The 18,660-nt window shown below is 43.0% G+C and overlaps 1 protein-coding gene and 1 long non-coding RNA gene across 9 annotated transcripts in view; one reads left to right on the plus strand and one right to left on the minus strand.

Annotated features, from left to right (window-relative positions):
• Nucleotides 1–18,660, plus strand: part of LOC125698959 (uncharacterized) — a 136,246-nt gene that overhangs the window by 104,914 nt on the left and 12,672 nt on the right. For all 5 annotated transcript variants that reach the window (XR_007379384.1, XR_007379387.1, XR_007379386.1 and 2 more), the window contains 3 exons: nt 2,571–2,631; nt 3,944–4,039; nt 4,486–4,560. This is a non-coding gene — a long non-coding RNA (uncharacterized LOC125698959). The remainder of the gene's footprint in view (nt 1–2,570; nt 2,632–3,943; nt 4,040–4,485; nt 4,561–18,660) is intronic.
• The window catches only part of FHIT (fragile histidine triad diadenosine triphosphatase), a 514,383-nt gene continuing 506,979 nt past the window's right edge, over nt 11,257–18,660 (minus strand). For all 4 annotated transcript variants that reach the window (XM_048957928.1, XM_048957934.1, XM_048957929.1 and 1 more), the window contains 2 exons: nt 18,408–18,511; nt 11,257–11,553 (listed from right to left, as the gene is read on the minus strand). In XM_048957928.1, coding sequence (XP_048813885.1) covers nt 18,410–18,511 — 102 coding nt within the window. In that variant the 3' untranslated portion in view covers nt 11,257–11,553; nt 18,408–18,409. The remainder of the gene's footprint in view (nt 11,554–18,407; nt 18,512–18,660) is intronic.

Raw genomic sequence — 18,660 nt, forward strand, 5'->3', positions numbered from 1 at the left:
TAAATTCACAGCAATCAGTACAATGGTTTTGGTTTTCTGGGATTCTATAACACAAAACCTGGCTCCTGCAGAAGTAAAAGTTGCTGGTTTCTCATACACTTCTCCAAGGAGCCTCTGAGCAAGAGGCATGTCTTAGCATAATGAGTTTAAGTGTAAACAGTTATTATTTCTAAATAAGTACATGCTATTAAGTGCTATCAAACTTCTATAGAAAATATGAAAATGTTGGGTGAAAAACATTATAAAAGGCTGAACTCTCACCTGGGAAGTAGCACATAATGTAAATCAATAGAGTTGCATTTCTTTACTGCTTTATTGACTCACAAAGACACAGCTTGTAAGAGCCTTTCAGGATCCTTCCCCCTTCCCAACCCTATTTTATTTCCAAATACTGCTAAAGAAATGTTTTTCCTCTAAGGTAATTGCATAACTTCCTTCTGTTTCACACTCAAAAAGCACCCATGTGAGTCAATGAAGCACAGAGCATGTTTAGATTATCTCTTACCCTTCTCTAATGGTGTTCAGCAGATCAATCAGTAAGAGTCATTTCTTTTTTTTCTTTTTTTTTCTTCCCCCCCCCCCTTATAAAGGATCTTGATCTTTCTCTTAGGAGAATGACCTTGATTTGGTAGCGCAGCTAAACTGGAAAAGCTGTTTTGCTATTCAAACTGAATTTAGGAAAGCTAAATAAATAGTAGACATAAGAACAAATCTCCTCCCTTAAATGAATGTAGATATTAAGACCTGGCTTTGTCATGATTACAGTCTAATACACAGCTTGCTGAGAGGCATTATTTTTTGTTTAGCCTGTGTCTCTAACCTTGACCATTCATCTCTGTGGAATTGCTTCTTTTTTGTATATGTTTTGAGCACACAAAGAATTTAAACTTACATGGCGTGGTCAATCAGAGATACCTAACTGGCTCTTTGGAAAACATGAATCGTGCATTTATTTTTTTTTAATACAAACACAAAACAAGTCAGTGGCACCACATTAATCATTCAAGCCAACTGGAAAGCCTCCAAGCACCAGCTGAGTTTAAAAAAAAAGAAAAAAATCAACTGAAAAGCCACACACACTTTGATAAGAACCAACCGGGAATGAGATTTCTTTTTTTCCCTAAGTTTCAAAAAGAACAGCAACAACAACAACAACAACAAAAAACAATTTGAAGAATTGGCAAGAAAACAAATTGAACTATCATGGCCGGTTGTAAGGGCCCTGCTTCGGCTCTGGAGAAAAGATTCATAAATATTCATTTACCTGGGGAAACATGAAAAACAGGATTAGACTTATTCATGGGAGTTCATCTTTAGGGTCAATGCTAGGGTGAGAGAGCCAAGACAGGCAAATTGCAGTTTTATAATGTGTTTCCTGGGACAGGCAAGATGTGCAGTCTCTCTTAAAAACGAAAAGAACAAAAAGGACAAAAGAAAACCCAACCCTCAGAAGACAATGAAAAAGGATTTTCATTGCTTTACACAACAGAGGTGCTGCATACAGATGCATCCCATGGGCAATGCTCATCCACTTGCTTCCTAGCATCTGTGTCATGGGCACGGCTAGCTCTGGCCATGTGTCCCCTGATGGGCACCAGGCTGTCCCCATAGACTGCAGAACTGCTCCCTGTGATGTTTTTACCCTTTGTCTGGACCTGCTCACCTGGGACATGGGACTGTCCCCTCCTCAATGCTTGCAGCATCCCACAAACTGCTGCACGTTGGTGAGATCAGTGCCACAATCCAGCCCTGGGCTGCAGTGGGGTTTTTACTGTAGGAAAACATCCTGTGGTTTGGGAGCTGGCAGCTTCTTCCTGGAGTCCTTCCCCTTCATGTCAGTGCACAGCGGAGAGCTAATGCAGTCACAAGTCTGCATAGCTGCAGATAGGATGGGAAGAGTCCACGATGCTTCCAGGACCCCCATTTTAGCAGGGGAAAAGAAAGGGCTGTGACCTCTGGCAAAGCAGCCAGGAGCACGAAGACTTCCATATGTCAGCTACCAACCAGTGAGATGAACAGAAGGGAGCCTTAAGGAAATGTAGCCAGGTCCAGATGATAACTCAATATCTGGGGCTTGGAGTCGCTCCCATCTGCTTCTTCCAGGGGAGGGCTGTCCTATGCTTGCTCCTGCATCCTTCGATTGCCTGTTTAGAAGGTGACCCTGGCACTGTCTTCTGCCAAAGGGCTGTGTAATACCTTAGGACAGGAGTGCGACCCTCAGAAGCTGTGACACCATCCCAGCCTCACTGCCACCACATCTGTGTGCTGTGGCCAGGAGATAGGCTGCAAAGTGTGGTGGGGAAGTGTGTCTGGAGAGTCTTGCTGGAACCTGCATGGGTTTTTTGGACAAATCTGGCAAAAATGAAGCTGAATTTAGGAAAAAAAAAATAATAGGTATAAACATTTTCTGCTTTGCTGTAAGCAACAAAACCACAGAAGCAAATCGGTTTGTCTGCAGGACCCAGCTGTTAAATATCAGCTTTCCCAGCTCTAGTGCAAAATGCTTTGCCTTGTGGTTGTGGAAGTGCTCTAACACTGCTTTGTTTTTTTGGTCTCTTCTATGTCTGTAGAGCCACTCCCTCGACCTTCTCAGTTACCGCTGTCATCTCTGGGGTCTTTAATTGTGCCTGAGTAAGTAGCCCTTAGCATAAGTACCAGTGGCTGAGGGGAAATTGGACTTTCTCTGCCTGAGCCTTCTGAGCATGGCTCTCTGTTTGCTGATTGTTATCTAGAGCAAGCAGGATTCTGACAAACAAAGGCAGGAAAAGATGCTCTCTCATTTCCGGAGCTTTTGTGCCTTCTGTGTTGTGTCTACAGTGGGCTGGCTTGCAAAGATATAATCACAACGCTTTAATACAGTGAGTGGGGAATTCCAGCCCCCTCAGGCCAGATTTCACTGAACAGCTCTGAACTTGATGCCGGGGGAAGGCAGAGGTGTGGGATAGGCTGTGCTGTGGCTTTGCTCCCTTGCCATGAGCACTCACAATGCTGGAAAGTCCAACCAGCTCCAGCCAGACAGTGCCAAACAGTTTAGGGCCCTTTAGTTGTTAGAGGACTTAAAGCTCTGCTCTGCACTGGGTAACCCTGAACCTCCCTTTATTTCAGCCCCCGCATCCCATGGCTCAGATGTTTTGGTACCAGCAATGAGCAGACTGTGGGGCCTTCCCTCCCCACTCTGTGCTCCCTGCAGTCTCGTGCAGTTCTCTTTTTCTTGCTCCTTGATCACCAGCAGCCAGGGCAGCGCAGCTGTCTATCGCGGTGATGAACAGTGAGTGGCATCTCCTCTCCCAGCAGCGGCTGCCTTGCTTTCTTCCCCTCTCTTTCGATAAAAAGTGACAAGTGCTCCTTCACGGAGCGCTGCAATCAAAGGCGCTGCTCGAAGGGAGCTGACAGTCGGCTGCGAGCTGGTTTACCCGGGAACTGCTTAAATAGAGTTCACATCCTGCCCAGCTCTCCCTCGTGTGACAGTGTTTTGCACCCTTTCTGATGGTACCAGAGCTTATCTCATCGTGCCTTTATCTGAATAATCAGCTCAAGGGCTTCTAATTCTCTCAGAGGGATTGCTGTAGCTCTGCAAAGCTTTCTAAAATGTGGCACAAGGTGTGCCATAGGGCTTAGCGCTGTGATCTGCCCCCCAGTACCCACTAATGGCCAGGATCATGCCTAAGTGGATTTTCCAGCCATTTCAGGCTGCACTGGTGTTGATTTAGTCCTGGTTCAGGCAACCACAGCCACCCTTAGCAGGAGGATTGCACCTCGAAGGCTGTGCTTGGGGCATCTCCACTGGAACTGCTGCCTCTCCTGGCAGCAAGGTGCCAGTGAGCTCCTTTCTCTCTGTAGCGGCTGCTTTTCAGCACAGCAGCTAATCCAGCAGGTATCTGTGTTAGGGGATAACGGATGCTCTATTTCTATCTTCTGCAGCTTTTTTTTTTCTTTTTTTCAGTGGGGTATCAGCTTCAATGCTAATGTGCATGGGTAAGAGGATGAGGAAAGCTACTTTGCGAGGATTCTCCTTTTGCTGCTCTGCAACGAAACAGAGGTACTATTCCTTGCAGTGGTCTGTGTGAGATAGCCAGACTTTTAACATTTCTTAATTATTTTCTGGATAATTATCCATTAATACTGTCATGCTTGATTCCATACCAATGTCTGCTTTTGGCCAAGGTCTCTTTCCGCTGTCCTGTTTTGCAAATTTGGACTAAGCCACCAGAGAAAACTGCTCTTGCTGAAGTCAGGGAAGCACATTTGCTAAGCAGGCCAGGGTAGCAATTTGGTAACTTCAGTAATTAGTCACTCGTTTCTAGAAGGCTGCTTTATGCAGCACATAAATGGGAACTAACCTTTAGGAATCCTCCACAGCGCTGACACCTAGCATCAAACTTACGCTTCGCAACAGGAAGGGGAATGCATAATTTATGAGCTGGTGAAGTATCTTTAATTAAACCAGTATTTTCTAAATTTTGACTTAATTTAATTTTAATCTAGCAGAAAGAAGCAATCTGAGTCCGGCCAAGGTTTTCCTTAAATACCAACCTTGCTATGTGGGAGGCTCTGAATCAAGTAAGACAGATGATTTTAATTTCCATGTTCTCAGTGTAACACTTGGGGTCAATGTTTGCATACTTTTCATAGGCAGTTTGCAATTGACAACCACTGTAATTGTTAAACTTTGGTGGAGACCTGATTGACTATTGTGCACTGTCACCTTCCTGCCTTTCCCTGCCTGTCCCTCCCTTTGCCTCCCTTTCCCTTCCTCCCTTCCCTTCCTTCCAGCAGCAGAGGTGGCATCACACCAGGCTCCGCTGCAGTGACAACTCCTCCCTGTTGGCTTTCTGGATGTTCTAGCTCTGTTTTTTTCCTGCCTCCATCTTTCTGCAAGTCTGCATAATGCGAATAACTCACTTTTCTGCAGCACGAGGAATACTAATTCCTCAGCCTGTGTTATTTTCTCCTATGTCTCCATTTCCCCACTATCCGTCTTTGGAGTGCCAATGATTGCTCTGCTCTGTCTATATAATTAGACCAGTTGGCTTGAGTAATTACTTTTTGCTTCCTTCAGTTTGCTCCTCTGCACTAGTTGGTTTTTTTTCCCTTCATTTTAGTCCCTTCAGAGGAAAATTCAAAGCAAGGTGTGTGGCTTTTAACTCCCTACAGCCCATTGAATCAGAGGCCACCGACTGCTCAAGTCTGTGAAACTTGAGTTTGCTCAATACTCAGCTGATAACTCTCTCATACTCTCTCTCTCTTATCCATGTTAAGTGAAATTTTATGTGATATACCTGCAAGTGCCTGTGTATCTCCTGCTGGGAAGGGACCATGCCAACCCCTTACTCTCACATCCCTGCAGGGAAACTGTGGCTGTTAGGGGCAAAACACCCCTTCACTCCATGAGCAAGGAAAGGAAAACTCTCATTGGCTGAGTCAATATATGTGAAGAAACCCACTATGGTGACTAGGGAAGTTCCTGCTCGCCTCTTGAAGGATTTCCTTTCCCACCTAAGCATCTGTTTAATTACCGCTATTGCAAAGACAGTTAATAGCTGATGAACATGCCAGTATATTTTAATTGAATATATTGAGCGCACTGAACAAAACCACAGCTCTTGACCTTTCCCATAAGTGAAATGTTAGGACAATTTTTTTCTGCATCAAGAGCCCAGGGAAAGTGTAGAGGGGACCACCCACTACTGCTAATGGGAGTCACCCATGTAAATCCCTCTCATGTCAGCATAGTAATAGGCTGCTTAGCATCCAATTAGTTTCATTTCATACAGTTGTTGTTCATGTTACAAGGGAAAGAAAGTGGGAGCAATGATCTGGCCAAAGCACAGTGCTTTTCCTCCTCCAGCCACTCCAACTGTGGTCATCCCACACTCACACTTTGTCACCATCGTGAAAGGCTGGAATGATTTAATGGCAGTGGCTACAGTTTGTCATTGCAATGGGACAGATCTGTGAATCAACCAGCCCCTCCTGCTCTCTAGGATCATGATGGGACAGAGCAAGATTTATTCTGAATGCTGGGAATTGTTAGCCCTTTGCCTGTGCAAGTGCAAACCCACACCCCCCTCAAAAAAAAAAGGGCACTTAAAGCTGTTGCTTAAGTCTTTATTGATTTCTAAGGAGCAGGAGCTTGTGATTAAAGTTTGCTCGTGCTTAGGCTCTTTCCTGAATTGGTTCTTAGGTCCTTACCCCAGCAAAACTCTCATTGATTTGTGCAGGAGCACGGGCTGGCTGAGCCCTCAGGGAATGGCTGTGTATTTATTTGCACACACATGACAATTTCAGAGCAATTTTGTAACATTACAGCTGCATTACTGGTGTGTTTTAACTGGCCATCAACAGAAAACTGGACTTAGCTATTGTGGTTTGATATTCCAAGCTAGGTAGGAACATTCAGTCCTGGCTTGCAAACCATTTTGTCATGTAAAATAAATTTTGTAGGTTAGATAAGTCAAGAGCTTACTCTAGCAAAATATCAGCCTGTGTCTGAAAGCTGCGGTTAGGCTGCATCGAATATTCAAGTACAGGGAGGAAAGGGAAAGCTCTTCTTAAGGCTCATTAGAGATAGCAAAAAGATACAAAAAGACCCACCACCATTTTACACTTGTAAAAAATATCCCTAGTAGGTTCATATTTTTAATCTTCAGTACAAAAGCTTCGTAACTACAGCAAGGCATTATTTTCTGATGACTAGCTACCTTTTTTCTATAGCCTCTGGCATTGAAGCTCTCAGTGAAAAGACACTTTAGAGCTAGTTCAGGCAGTTCATTTTCTGTCAATCAACTCTCAGGCTCTAAGTATAAAGGCAGTAACATGACAAGATTTCTATTTTAATATCTTTACTCCTGATAAGATAATCCTAGAGGAATGGCAGTGATCAAATATTTACAGGCAGTGCTCACTGGCACAGTCTATTGTAAAATTAAATACACAAAATTATGTGGGGATAATGTTAATGTTGTGATATGAGGACAAAAGGCAGAATACCTGAAATGAAGGTTGACTATTGTTAATAAATCCTCCTCTGCAGTGGGGATTTCTGCTGCTGGAGCAGAGAATGGAGGAACAGCTTCCATTTTGTGATGTGTGACTTTCTGCTGCTTTTCAATGGGTTGTTTGCTATTTCAACGTATTTAATTATGTAAGAAGCTTGAGTTTCAAGCATGCTTTTGTGTGTGTGTGTACTGTGTATATCTCCCATGGTGTGACTAAAAGTGGGCACTGATGAGGACCCCGGGGGCGCTGACTGGACCATCCTCTCAGAGTACAGGCAGTAGGCCATACGCTGAGGAGCAGCTGAGGACAGGACAGGTCTACCCTTCCAACTCCTGCCTTCCTCCAGAGGACAGAGTCACAGAATCATGGAGGTCTTTTCCACTCTTAATGACTCTAACCTCATCTCCTCCAACCATCATCCCACCCCCACCAATCCACGTCACTCACTTCTTAGCGACATTTCCATGTTTCCTGAACACCTCCAGGGACAGTGATTCCACCACCTTGCTGGGCAACCTGTTCCAATACCTTACCACCTCTTTTTGAGAAGAAATTTTACTTTTAATATTCAAAATGAAGCATCTTGGTGCAAACGTGAGGGCCATTACCTCATGTTTGTGGTTCCAAAGCTGCTCAATAGCTCTTCAAGACAGGAGACTGAGTAGCAGTAGTAAAAAGTGCAGGTCTTAGAGCACATCACCCAGAAGTACTGCCTTGAGAAGGTGGCAGCAGGTCGGTGCATGTCCTGCAGCAAGACTCCCAACCTTGGAGCTAACAGGAGTTCATCAGTAGGAGATTTTTATTTTCCTGGAGTTGACTTCCAAAAAAAGTGGGGTGGGGAGGAATGAGCACAGAGAACAGAGGAGGGTGCTGGAGGGAACAGTAGATGACATCCTCATCCTGAAATGCAAAGCTAGAAAGACTCTTGTCCCAGTAAACTCTTTTTTTTCCCTAAGAAGAAAAATTGCATTTTCCAGACAGCTCTGTTCATGAGTGTGCAGAGCTCTGTTAATAGGTTGTGCCAGGCTGTGGTCACCCTACAGAGCTATTGGCAGGAGAGGTGGCAAGTTAGAGAGGACTATAAGGGAACTCTGCATGATATTTTTTGATGAGCTGATTATTCAGGAATTTCACAACAGCTGAAATACATCACTCTGTTCCAAATCTCACAGCTCTGCCAACACTCAGGACAGCTTACATGAGCAGCAGCATTTCCTCCTTCCCAGCGCTGCTGGTCTGTATGTTCAGAACTAGATGCAGGAGCAGGACAAGGCTTTTCAACAGCCATCGACCATGGTGACAGTAAAGATGGGAAATGGAGAGGAAACAGAGACCTGAGATTGAAGTGAATCAGGTACTTCCATGGCTGTTGCAGTCTGTGTAGTTAGGATTAAAAGTTTGCCTTTAGCTCTAGGGGTAGTGGAGCACTGATTTTTGTTGCTTCACAGACCATGCATGACTTTTTTAGAATTTATTTTAGGGCACGTTTAGTCCTCAACTGCCCTTCAGGGTGCTGTCACAAGCCAAAGCTGACCTCAGCTCACCAGGAGTGACGTGCAGAAGAAGGGTATCTGTAACCTTGCATAGCATGACACAGGCCTAGGCCAAAGCCTTTGGAGCTGATTCCTAATATTTTTGCCCAGCCTTAAAAATCTTTGTGTGAGCAGATGGTGCCAGGTGGCTTTCAGATGGGACTGTATGCCAGGCCTGCCTGGTGTGGCAGGACCCAAGTCCATGGACCAACAGTGTCCCCCATGGATCGGTGCTCTCAGACAGGCGGCTCTGCACACTTCCAGTAAGCTGGCCGTACTCCTGCTTACAGGACTAATGGTGCAAGAGACAGCTTTTCTGCAATTTCTGTTTCAAAGCAAGCAGGGATAAGAGGGCAGCTGGAGCCACGTCTTTCTCCCAGCCTGTTCCTACAAAGTCAATGAAGAGCAACGCAGCTGAAACACAGCTATTCTGCTAATGAAAACAGAGGCATGCAGGCATAGTCATCAGATCCCCTCGGAGGAACTGCTCACTTCAACAAAGTAAACTTTTACTAATGGAAAAAGCATAGAAAATTTGCCTGTGTATAAAGACAGGAACAAGGTCCCAAGCCATTAACAGCAAGCACAATCAGCTCTGCCTTTAGTTAGGAAGCCACAGCACTGAGACTGTTCTATTTGCACCATGTCCACCTAAGCCCTGCACAGCAAAATGCTCTTCACCTTTCTGATTTTTCCTATGTTTTCTCTTTGCAGTGGAAGAGCTCAGTAACTTGCAGCATTGCCCAGTTAAAGGAGAGCCCTGGGCATGCTGCATGCTGGACATGACCCAAGTCCCAGCATAAGTACAAGTGAATGAGGCTGGAAACAAAAAGCTTGGGTTACAAAGACCAGCAATGCCTTCAGCACAGGGTCTCCTTGCACTTTCAGCAACTTGTATCATTGTATAGAATGCCCTGGGTGAAGAAAAGTTTACAGGAAGGACATGAATGACCCAGACCCCCAACCTTAAAGCTCAGGTCTTAAAAATGGGCAGGGGAGTTGACTCTACATACTGCTGGAGGATGTCATGTACTTCATGATTTGCCTTTTCTAATCTCTTATCTCTCACTCCAATCCTTTCTCATGTCCCTCATCTTTTGCAAATTCCCTTTTAAAGCTGGAGCTCAGCACATAAATATTTTCTTGCAGCATAAATAGGTTGTTTTGTGCATAATGCCACAGGAGGCTTTTTTTAAAAAACAGGACCTTTAGTGCTGTGATATCAGCCTCTTCATTTACACAAATGAAATGTTCCATACAGCTCAGTACTCATCTGCTCAGCAGCCCCCATGTGAAACGGTTGGCACAGCGCCTGCTTGTCATGGGCTACAGCATTAATAGAGAATATTCCGTATTTAATAGGAAACCTCTAAGGTTTGGAAATACCTTGTAAACGTAATGGATGCTCGGGTTTTCCGTTTAGCATTTTCCCACTGGAGCAATCTTTGTTTTCTTTCTTCACAAAATCACAGACACTTTAAATATTTAAGTGCAAAAGGGCTACCGTTCATGTTGGCCCATTTGCCAGCCTGTCTGCTCAGTTTTTCTTCTTTGTCACCTCTTGCTCCCTGATCTCATTTCCTGTTTAGTCAGCCCTTGTTCAGGATCCAAAAAGTGCAGAAACCATCAGAATGGCCTTTTCATTTACTCTGCCTGGAAAAAGAAATGGCATTACAATAGCCACAGTTTTTCAGAGGGCTAATGAAAGATATGGGTTGCCACATCACATCATGGTAAATCTTTGAAATCAAGAAGCTATATTTTAACAGCGATGCAGTAAAATCTGGAATTAAAATCAGATCTAGTGTTTTTATTTACATTTGACCAGCAGAGATACTTCAAACCAATAGGCTGAATTCCTCTGTGCTGTAGAGTGCAGAGAAACTTGGGGAAAACTGTGCTGCATGCACATCTGTCCGTTGTGTATTTTCATGTTTCTCAGGTCAGAGTGTGACTCTACAGGGCAGACTATTTTGGAACATTTGGAACAGTGAGCACACGTGGGTGCTGCTAGGCACGCAAAGCACTGCATGGCTCTGGTTTGGACCTGACCCTAAAATCCCCAAGCGTTTAAGTTAAACCCTGCACCACATGTCCCCCTTCTGTGTGGCTCTCAGGGGACACAGAAGCTTTGGCTGCAGCTTCCCCCCAGCTCAAGAGTAAGATGGTGGGTGCTCTTTTCATGCACGTCTTGCAGACTCATTCTCTCAACCGCTGACTTCTTTTTTCTTCATTACATGCTAGCAATCAATGACTAACCTATTAGGATCCTTCGCAGGGCTCTGAACACAGCATTTCTTGCCAAAGGAGTGTTCCACACGAGTGGCTTCTGCTCACGTTGTCTGTTGCTGCAAGTGGGACTTTCATGCAGTCTAACCCTACTGCGATGACTATCACATTAGCAGCTTTACATATTCATTGATTTGCAGAAGTGTTTTGTATTGCCTTAAGCTCCGAAACCTTTGTGACAATGCATTACAAACAACAGACAAAGGAAAGATCTTAAGAAGGGCTACAAATTTCTTGTTCTGCTATCTTATCTGGCGGAATAGTACCTCTCCAAGTTTATCTTGTCTAGTCTACAACAAAGCCCTGTTTTTTATGAAATGTCACACTGCTAAAGGATCTAATTTTTCTTTGATACAATAGCCTACGTACAATAACTGAATCTCAAAAAGCACAACACAGAGTAAACACTCTATAATGTATCCAAACACAGCAGCTATCCAGTTATTCTAGCACTTTATTTCAATTTAAACCAAGGGACAATTTTAAAAGATTTGCTTCCAAGTACACAATTCAGAAAAATATAACTTACTACTCAGAGCAGTGCTTTGAATCAGTGCTGTTAGTTGTCTTAGCTGAAATTTATCCTTGATGATATCCAGAGTTCCAATAAAATTTTTCATTGAAGAAGCCCTTATTTGTAGAACATAAAATCATTCAGCTGCAACTCCAGGGCTGCTGAGAACGGCAGAACGAGGTCTTCCTTATGTCACAGGACATTTTTCAGACATGTTACCTGAGAAATATCAAATGCACTGATTAAATATAATGGTATATTTGATGTGTGTTAGTAAGACAAAATGTAAGGCTGTTTATCGCTAACGAGTTGGGTGCTCATTAGTGTGCTCCATCAGGAAACACTGGCAGCAAAATGCAAAAGGAAATGTTCAGAGTTAAATCCACACACAGCACATTTCAGCACCTATTATAGCCTGTGCTATCGGAAGAGGAGAAAACCATCACATGCAACTAGTTTAAAATATAGATCAGAGTAAGAAAGAGAAGCATGTTTGATTTATTATATACTTTTTTCAATAAAGTTCACTTCCATATAATGCTAATGCCTTTCTTTCACGTTGCACTTTTCATTCCTAACTCACAAAGCACTGCAAAAGAGGTTAAGATCGTTTTACAGAAAACAAACATGAAGTGAAGCACCTCTCTGATGTCACTGAGTAACACAGTGCACAGCTCTGTTGACTGCTAGTCATAGGAACAAGGGATTACAAAGGGCATCTTGTGTCATCAAATCCAGCTTCTTACTCTTCAAATCAATTTTGCTATAATAATCTCATGCAAGACACTTTCTTTGGAGTGCCTGATCTCTTATATAAGCTCCTAAAATACTCTTTCAAAATCATCATCTCTTGTATATCCTCACCCATCTTGACCCTGTTGCGGGACTCTCTAAGTAATGCCAAAGCATTACACATCAATGATGAGGGGTCATTACTCTGACTTCAGCTGTCTCTGACACTGGAGTATGAGAGGGATGCTCTTCCCGGCCTGCTCCAATTTTATGCATCTTACAGTGGGCCTTCCAAGAAAAATACCTGTATGAGGTGCCACAACAGGCAGGTAGAAACAGAAATGCTGAGAGCCTAGCAACTGCAGCTGAATAGAGCAGTAAGCATCATGTGCTGACCCCATGCACAAAGTCATGTTATTGCATCTCTAACTGGAGGCCTGCATTAGCCCAGGATGCTAACACAAATGGGGCACATAATTGGCCTTTTGTGTACAGACTGATATCCTGGCAAACAACAGAGCCTCGAATACACTCAGTCCAATGTATTTCCAATGTCCATCACACCTCTCCTTTTTCAAACAGTTATTTACCAGAGAAATTATATTGCCTTTCCACCCTCACAGCCTCAGTACAGAAACACAAAGGCAGCTCTTAAGCTTCAAGGTCATGTTCGGGTTGCAGGTTTGAGCGCCCTTGTGAGCTGTTTCATTATGCAGCAGCTGCAGCAATAGGATAACTCGATACAAACCTTTGCTAATAATTCAGCATAAAGTAGACTTTTTGCTTGGGATCTTCAGTTTTGTGCCTTCACTTCGGACCATGCTTAGAGCTGGCTTCACTACTGAGAAAGCGGTATCAGCTTATTAAACACAAAGCTGTTCCCAAGCATTACACTGGGGCACAGCCTCTGAACTTCTTTCCCCAGGCTGCATGCAAGGCTTGGATCCTTGCTGCTGTGAGGCTGCAACTCCCCAGCCAGCCTCTTCTTTGTTTGATTGTCTTTTCTCACTGAAACATAAGCTTCCCCTTTTCCATGGCATTTCAAGCAACAGTACCCATTGTATGCACCTCTTGACTGACAGCTCGGTGGCAGCCTGTGAATTACTCGGCACGAGTTTTATGAACTGGTTTCAAGAAGGGTCTGGCTGCTTAGTGAATGCATCTTTCTGCAGCTTTGAGGGGCAAGGGATTAGCACCATTTTATTATAAGTTCGGGTAGAAAAGTCCTTGACCACAGCTGGTATCACCTTTCTTTGAAGCTTGGCATTGTCTTCTCCATTTTCCTCACAAACAGTGCTTAACAGATCATGCTAAAAATACTTGGTGTTTGACAGCTCAGGTAAGCATTTAGGTTTCTGGATATGCAAGTTAAGAGAACATTTGGCCTTCTATCAGCTTCCTTTGCTAACAGTAATGCATTTGCAGCTTTGCCTTTATTGCAGCACAATCTTGCCTGTGTCTCTGGCCATGACATTGCTGCTGTAGCTGTAATTGCAGGATCCAAGCAGTGCAGTATGGAATTCATTGTACTCTTTACAGCTGAATTAAATGGCGACCTACAGGGAAATGGAAGTCCAAAGAACGAGATATACAACTTTTAGCACAGCACCACTTACATCCTCAAAACAGAGCTCTGTTCAGTGTGAGAATAACATTATGTTTATGGTGGCTTCCTGCAAGAGGAAGGCACTTAACTCATAACCACAGCTAACTCTATTGCAGCTTTGTTTCCATAAGAATAACGACATGCTTCAACTAGAAGAATTATCTGCTTTGATGCTGAAGCTGCCGTGCATTAACATACCATGTTGGCTTGGGGAAAGCCTTTGCTCTGAGCCTTCTAGGGCGAGTATTACTGCTATGCTCAGTCACTACATTTCTCCTGGCTGTTTACATCTTCCCTTGAAGAGATAATTTAACTCCTGTGCATAAACCTCCCTGCTACTGAAGTGGTGGCTGTGGATGTTTTACACTTCAAAAATACCAGCAAGGGCCCCGTTACGTTTGTCTGTGGAATTTCTGTTGATATTAACCTTCCTTCCATTCCACTGAAATGATAAAAAGATTACTTTATATCTACTTGCTATAGAAAAAAAAAAGTTTTGGGTGAAAAAGCACAGGCCCTATGATCCAATCCATCTTCTCTTTGCTATTTCCAACTACTTAAAGCATAATGTCATTCTAAAATGCACACTTGGAGTGTGGCGTTCTATTCTGACAGATTGTTATGATGTTTTCCAAGGTGACCTTCATAAAGCATGTTTCTTTTGAAGCTTATATTTCACTCTCAGGTCATAATAGTTTCACACAGACAAGCAAACTGTCAGCTTCTGCTTTCTAATTAATGGTTCTTGGATGCTGCTGAGTAGGGGATATAATTAATAGCACTTAAGGCTGGAGTGCAGCAAAATCTATAGCTGATTACTAGGATGTGTGTTTACTTCAGGATTATATGCAAACAATTCCTAAGTGCAGCCATGAACAGCTCTCAGTGATGCTCTTGGGGATGCCCCCAAGACCCGGCACACCTCAACTCTTACTCCAGTGTAAGCACTCCAAGAACTGCCATGCGTGTGAAACAAGGCTCCCCCAGCTGATGGGCACTCACCTCCACTGATGCAGAATTCATGGCACGTTGTACTTTCTGTGCTGGTGTGGTGGACACACTCCAAGGCATAATCATCAGTCTGCGGTTTTATTAGTTCAAAGTGCCAGAAATAACGGGAGGGCTTTTCTTAGAGTAAAGCTGCCAAGGAGAGGTTCTTTGAGCCATCTTGTCACACTTGTCTAAATTTAAGGAAAGGGATGTGCTTGCTCTGGTGCTCGTGGTTGCACATGCAGCATGAACGATCAGATGTGCTGGAGCAAGACCAGATGCGAGTCAAATTGCCAGTTTAAATTCCCTCTGGTCAGCTGCTGCTAACGGTGGTAATTTCCCTGCTGAAGTCAATAGAAGAGCATCTTTTCATGCATGCTGATATCTTGGTACAGAAGAGAGAGTCGTGAGGCAGGATGAATGCTCTCAAAGAACGAGATCATCTCTTTCACAGTGGGGTGAAAAAAATGAATAAAATTTGTATTCTCTGACAAAGTTTAATAGACTGTATTCTCCAGAAACACTGCCAGACTGGGGATGAAGGGTAAAGCTGACATTAGAAATCCTGCACCACTGTGCAGCCTGTATTATTTTTGAGAGATTTAAAAATGAATTTTGCATGTTGGATGACAAATACTCAGATGATTAAGCAATTAAAAGCTATGGGATCTTTGCAGCTCAAAAAGCACTAGGCAATGGAATATCACTGCCAATCTCCTTCATGCAAAGGGACATTTTGACATCATAGTTAAGACTGAACACTTTTCCAGCAGCATAGAAATATGACTGCAATTGCACATAAATAGGAAAACTTTTACTGACACTTGTGCAGCCTGGTTCTTTCTTCAGAAGCCACACTACACACTGAAACTGCCTTTGAAGAGAAACATTCTTCGTATCCTATCTGAAGGTTAGTAACCCTTTTAATCTTTAGCCTTTTGGCTGTCATGTGTGCCATGATTTAAAATGCACAAAACAGACTATCAAAACAGCCAGCTCTAGACAGAAAGATGTTGAAGGTGCAACTGAAAACAAGCTTGCAAATTAAGATTCTGCATCAAATATTGCCCTTTGAGTGAGGACTCCTTCCTCGTGGTTCTACCTCAAAAGAGATACCAGTTAGCAAACATAACCAACACAAGTAGAAACAGCACCTGAAGAGGTCAAATCTGGGTGCCATTAAGCAAGCAAGTGGCTAACAGGAGCAATGACATTTAAAATATTCTTTCCATAGAAAGTTTTTTTTTCTTTTTCTTGTCCTTATTCAGAGTGACACTGAACTTCAATTTGGATATCTCCAACAATTTGGGTAATGATTCAGCCATGGCTACCCACCAAAGAGGGATCAACACCAGCATATGTAGTAGGAAAAGAATCAGGAGCTTCTTACCTTTTTCAAGTGCTTCTTATGAAAAAGAAAGTCATCTAAAAGTCCTTATTGATCAGATAATCTATAAATACAGATAAAAAAGTGTACCTGTACCTAATCAAGTCACACAGGAGTTGTGACAGTTGGTGAAGGACTTGTGATAAATGTAAGGGCAGCTAGCAAGGCTCCGAGGCACTGCTCAGTCTGTCCAGGCTAATCTAGCTGAGCTGGGATTCCTTGAACATAACACTTAAGTAGAAAAATAATGCATGAGGCCTTAAAAATTGCCATCTGTTGGCTCCAGAACACACACATTCAGCTCTTTCTGACTTTCCCTGTTCTACATGAAAAAGCTCAAGTCAAACAGTGTCCAGGTAAACTTATAAATGGCAAAATAAATCCTCTGTAGGTGAAAAACAAAAATAGCTTTGAAGGAGAATGCATATAACCTTGCTAATTTGCCAAGAGTTTTCAATCTTCATCATTTTAGAAGCAAGGTTAAGAGAGTAGGTAAAGGTTGAGAAATTCAGAAGATGCTCAGATACACCTTTATCAGAGGTTCAGAGCTTTAAACATCAGAAGCAAAACAATGTCAGGGAGAATAGATTGACAGTGATGCCTTGCATTGGGAACCAGGGGTTGGAAGGACTGTTTGTACTAAGCAAAATACTCTCATGATAATGATGCTGCTGAGATTTAATTTACCAGCCTGTTCTAGGAAAGGTAATGACCTTAATATCATGGAGAACTTATCAAGAGGTCATCCATGCAGAGACACACTGATTTATTTTCATAATAAATGGAAATAAAAGTCCTGCCACATGTATAAATTCATTCCTGCAAGCCAATTCCATCTATAAAGCTTTGTGTTTAGTATCAGGAGATCCTAAGAACATATTAGTAATATGTGGGTATCTGATTTCAATTCCCTTGAGAACCTTTCTGTAAAAGTACTTCAAATTCATTCCTAAACAAACCGAAAAAACCCTCCTAAATCCCAGACTTACCCACCATATTCTGAATACTATTCATGCCATGGATGAAGCACTACATAATGCCTCTGTTTGTAGAAAGGACTGCTGGCATATGTATTATCTAAGGATAAGGTCTTTCTGTCCGAGTCACCCACTTTTCTGGCTCTCAGAAATGCTCATCTCCAAACAAATCCCACAGTCACAGCTGAAACTTAACTGTATAGCCCAAACCCTATTTCTGGTCCTTGATCTTCCTATGTGCCCAACTGGATCAGTCCCAGGTGCTGAGGACAATCTTCCCCTGCTCTTGCAAATGACATGCAATGCACAACTTTCTCTGTGCCAGCCCACAGTGGTGCTGCCATGGTTAATTGGCCTGGAGAAGCTGGTGTTTTTGCTGCAGTCGTCACACAAGTGAAAAACAGAAAGGAGAGAGTCCAGTAAACCAGTTCAAATAGAGGAGATAGAACCGCAGAGAAGATGAAGTTGTCACGCACAGGTGCCATGTGTGCCATGTAGCTGAGCTCAAGATTTTTCAAGCTGGGCTGCAAGCAGTGAGTCACAGGCAGAGAAAAGGGATATTTATGGGATTTTAGTTCTTCTGATGAAAAAAAATATGAAAGTCAGAAATGACAGAGAAATGAGAGTGCTGGATGGTGACAAACAACATATGGGGAACAGGGGAGAGGGAGCTTTTGGCATCACTGCCGCAGCACACATCCCAGCGTAACTCATATCGTTCTCTGGGGGCCAGTTCATTTCTACAGAAAGAATCTGGCTTCTGGGACTCCAGGTACAAAATGAAAACCTTTCTGTTTCTAGAGCACCAATGTCAGTGTTTGCCAAGAGTTTCCTCTTTTCTATTCCCCCCTACACATATTTCTTTTCCTTTAAGGCCAACAGGAATTTAGCAGAACAGGCTGTTTTCCAGCAGGCGTAACACTGAGTGTTGAACTGATCAGATGATTTAAGATGTGCAGGAGGAAGCTAGCATTTGCACGTACTACTCTATAGTCTGAACTCTGCTGGTATCTGTTGTGTGTACACAAGCACAGCAGTTTTTAACTCATTGTCTAGGTATCATGGTGGTATCATGGTTTTCTGTTCTAAAAGCAGAAAAAGGACATCTTAGGACAGGCATTCATCTGGAGTAACTACTGATGGTTCTGATTTCCAAGTGTGTTATTCTTCTGCTCTCTGGTAACTAAAAGCTCTAAGTTGGTTCTTACTGAAGGATGAGGATGTTATTTTAGCTACTGTTGGAGCACTTTGTCCATTTTGGAACAACACAAACCTAAGAGCTCTCATTCTGTTCCATTCTATGTAGTCTTGTGTGTTCTTAAGAAGAGAGAATTGAACAGTTCTGGGTGTTGCAGGAGTATGTTGATGTGCAAACCATTACCTTTAATTTTCTTGAAAATACTTCTTCAGAATTGCTGCTTCAGCTGCCATTTCCTCTTCTGTCCTCCACTTGTCAGGGGAATCCTCTTTGTCATGGCCCTGCAACTTTTTTTGAGAGAAGAAGAAAAAAATAGCTTGTTGATATATATATATATATATATATTTTTTTTTTTTTTGGAGTTCTATTGTCACAAGCAAGACACATCTGACTGAAACTATCAAAGTATTCCATGGGTTTATGGGATGGAGAGACA

Source organism: Lagopus muta, chromosome 11, assembly GCF_023343835.1.
Source record: "Lagopus muta isolate bLagMut1 chromosome 11, bLagMut1 primary, whole genome shotgun sequence".
In the NCBI taxonomy this organism is placed as follows: Eukaryota; Metazoa; Chordata; class Aves; order Galliformes; family Phasianidae; genus Lagopus; species Lagopus muta.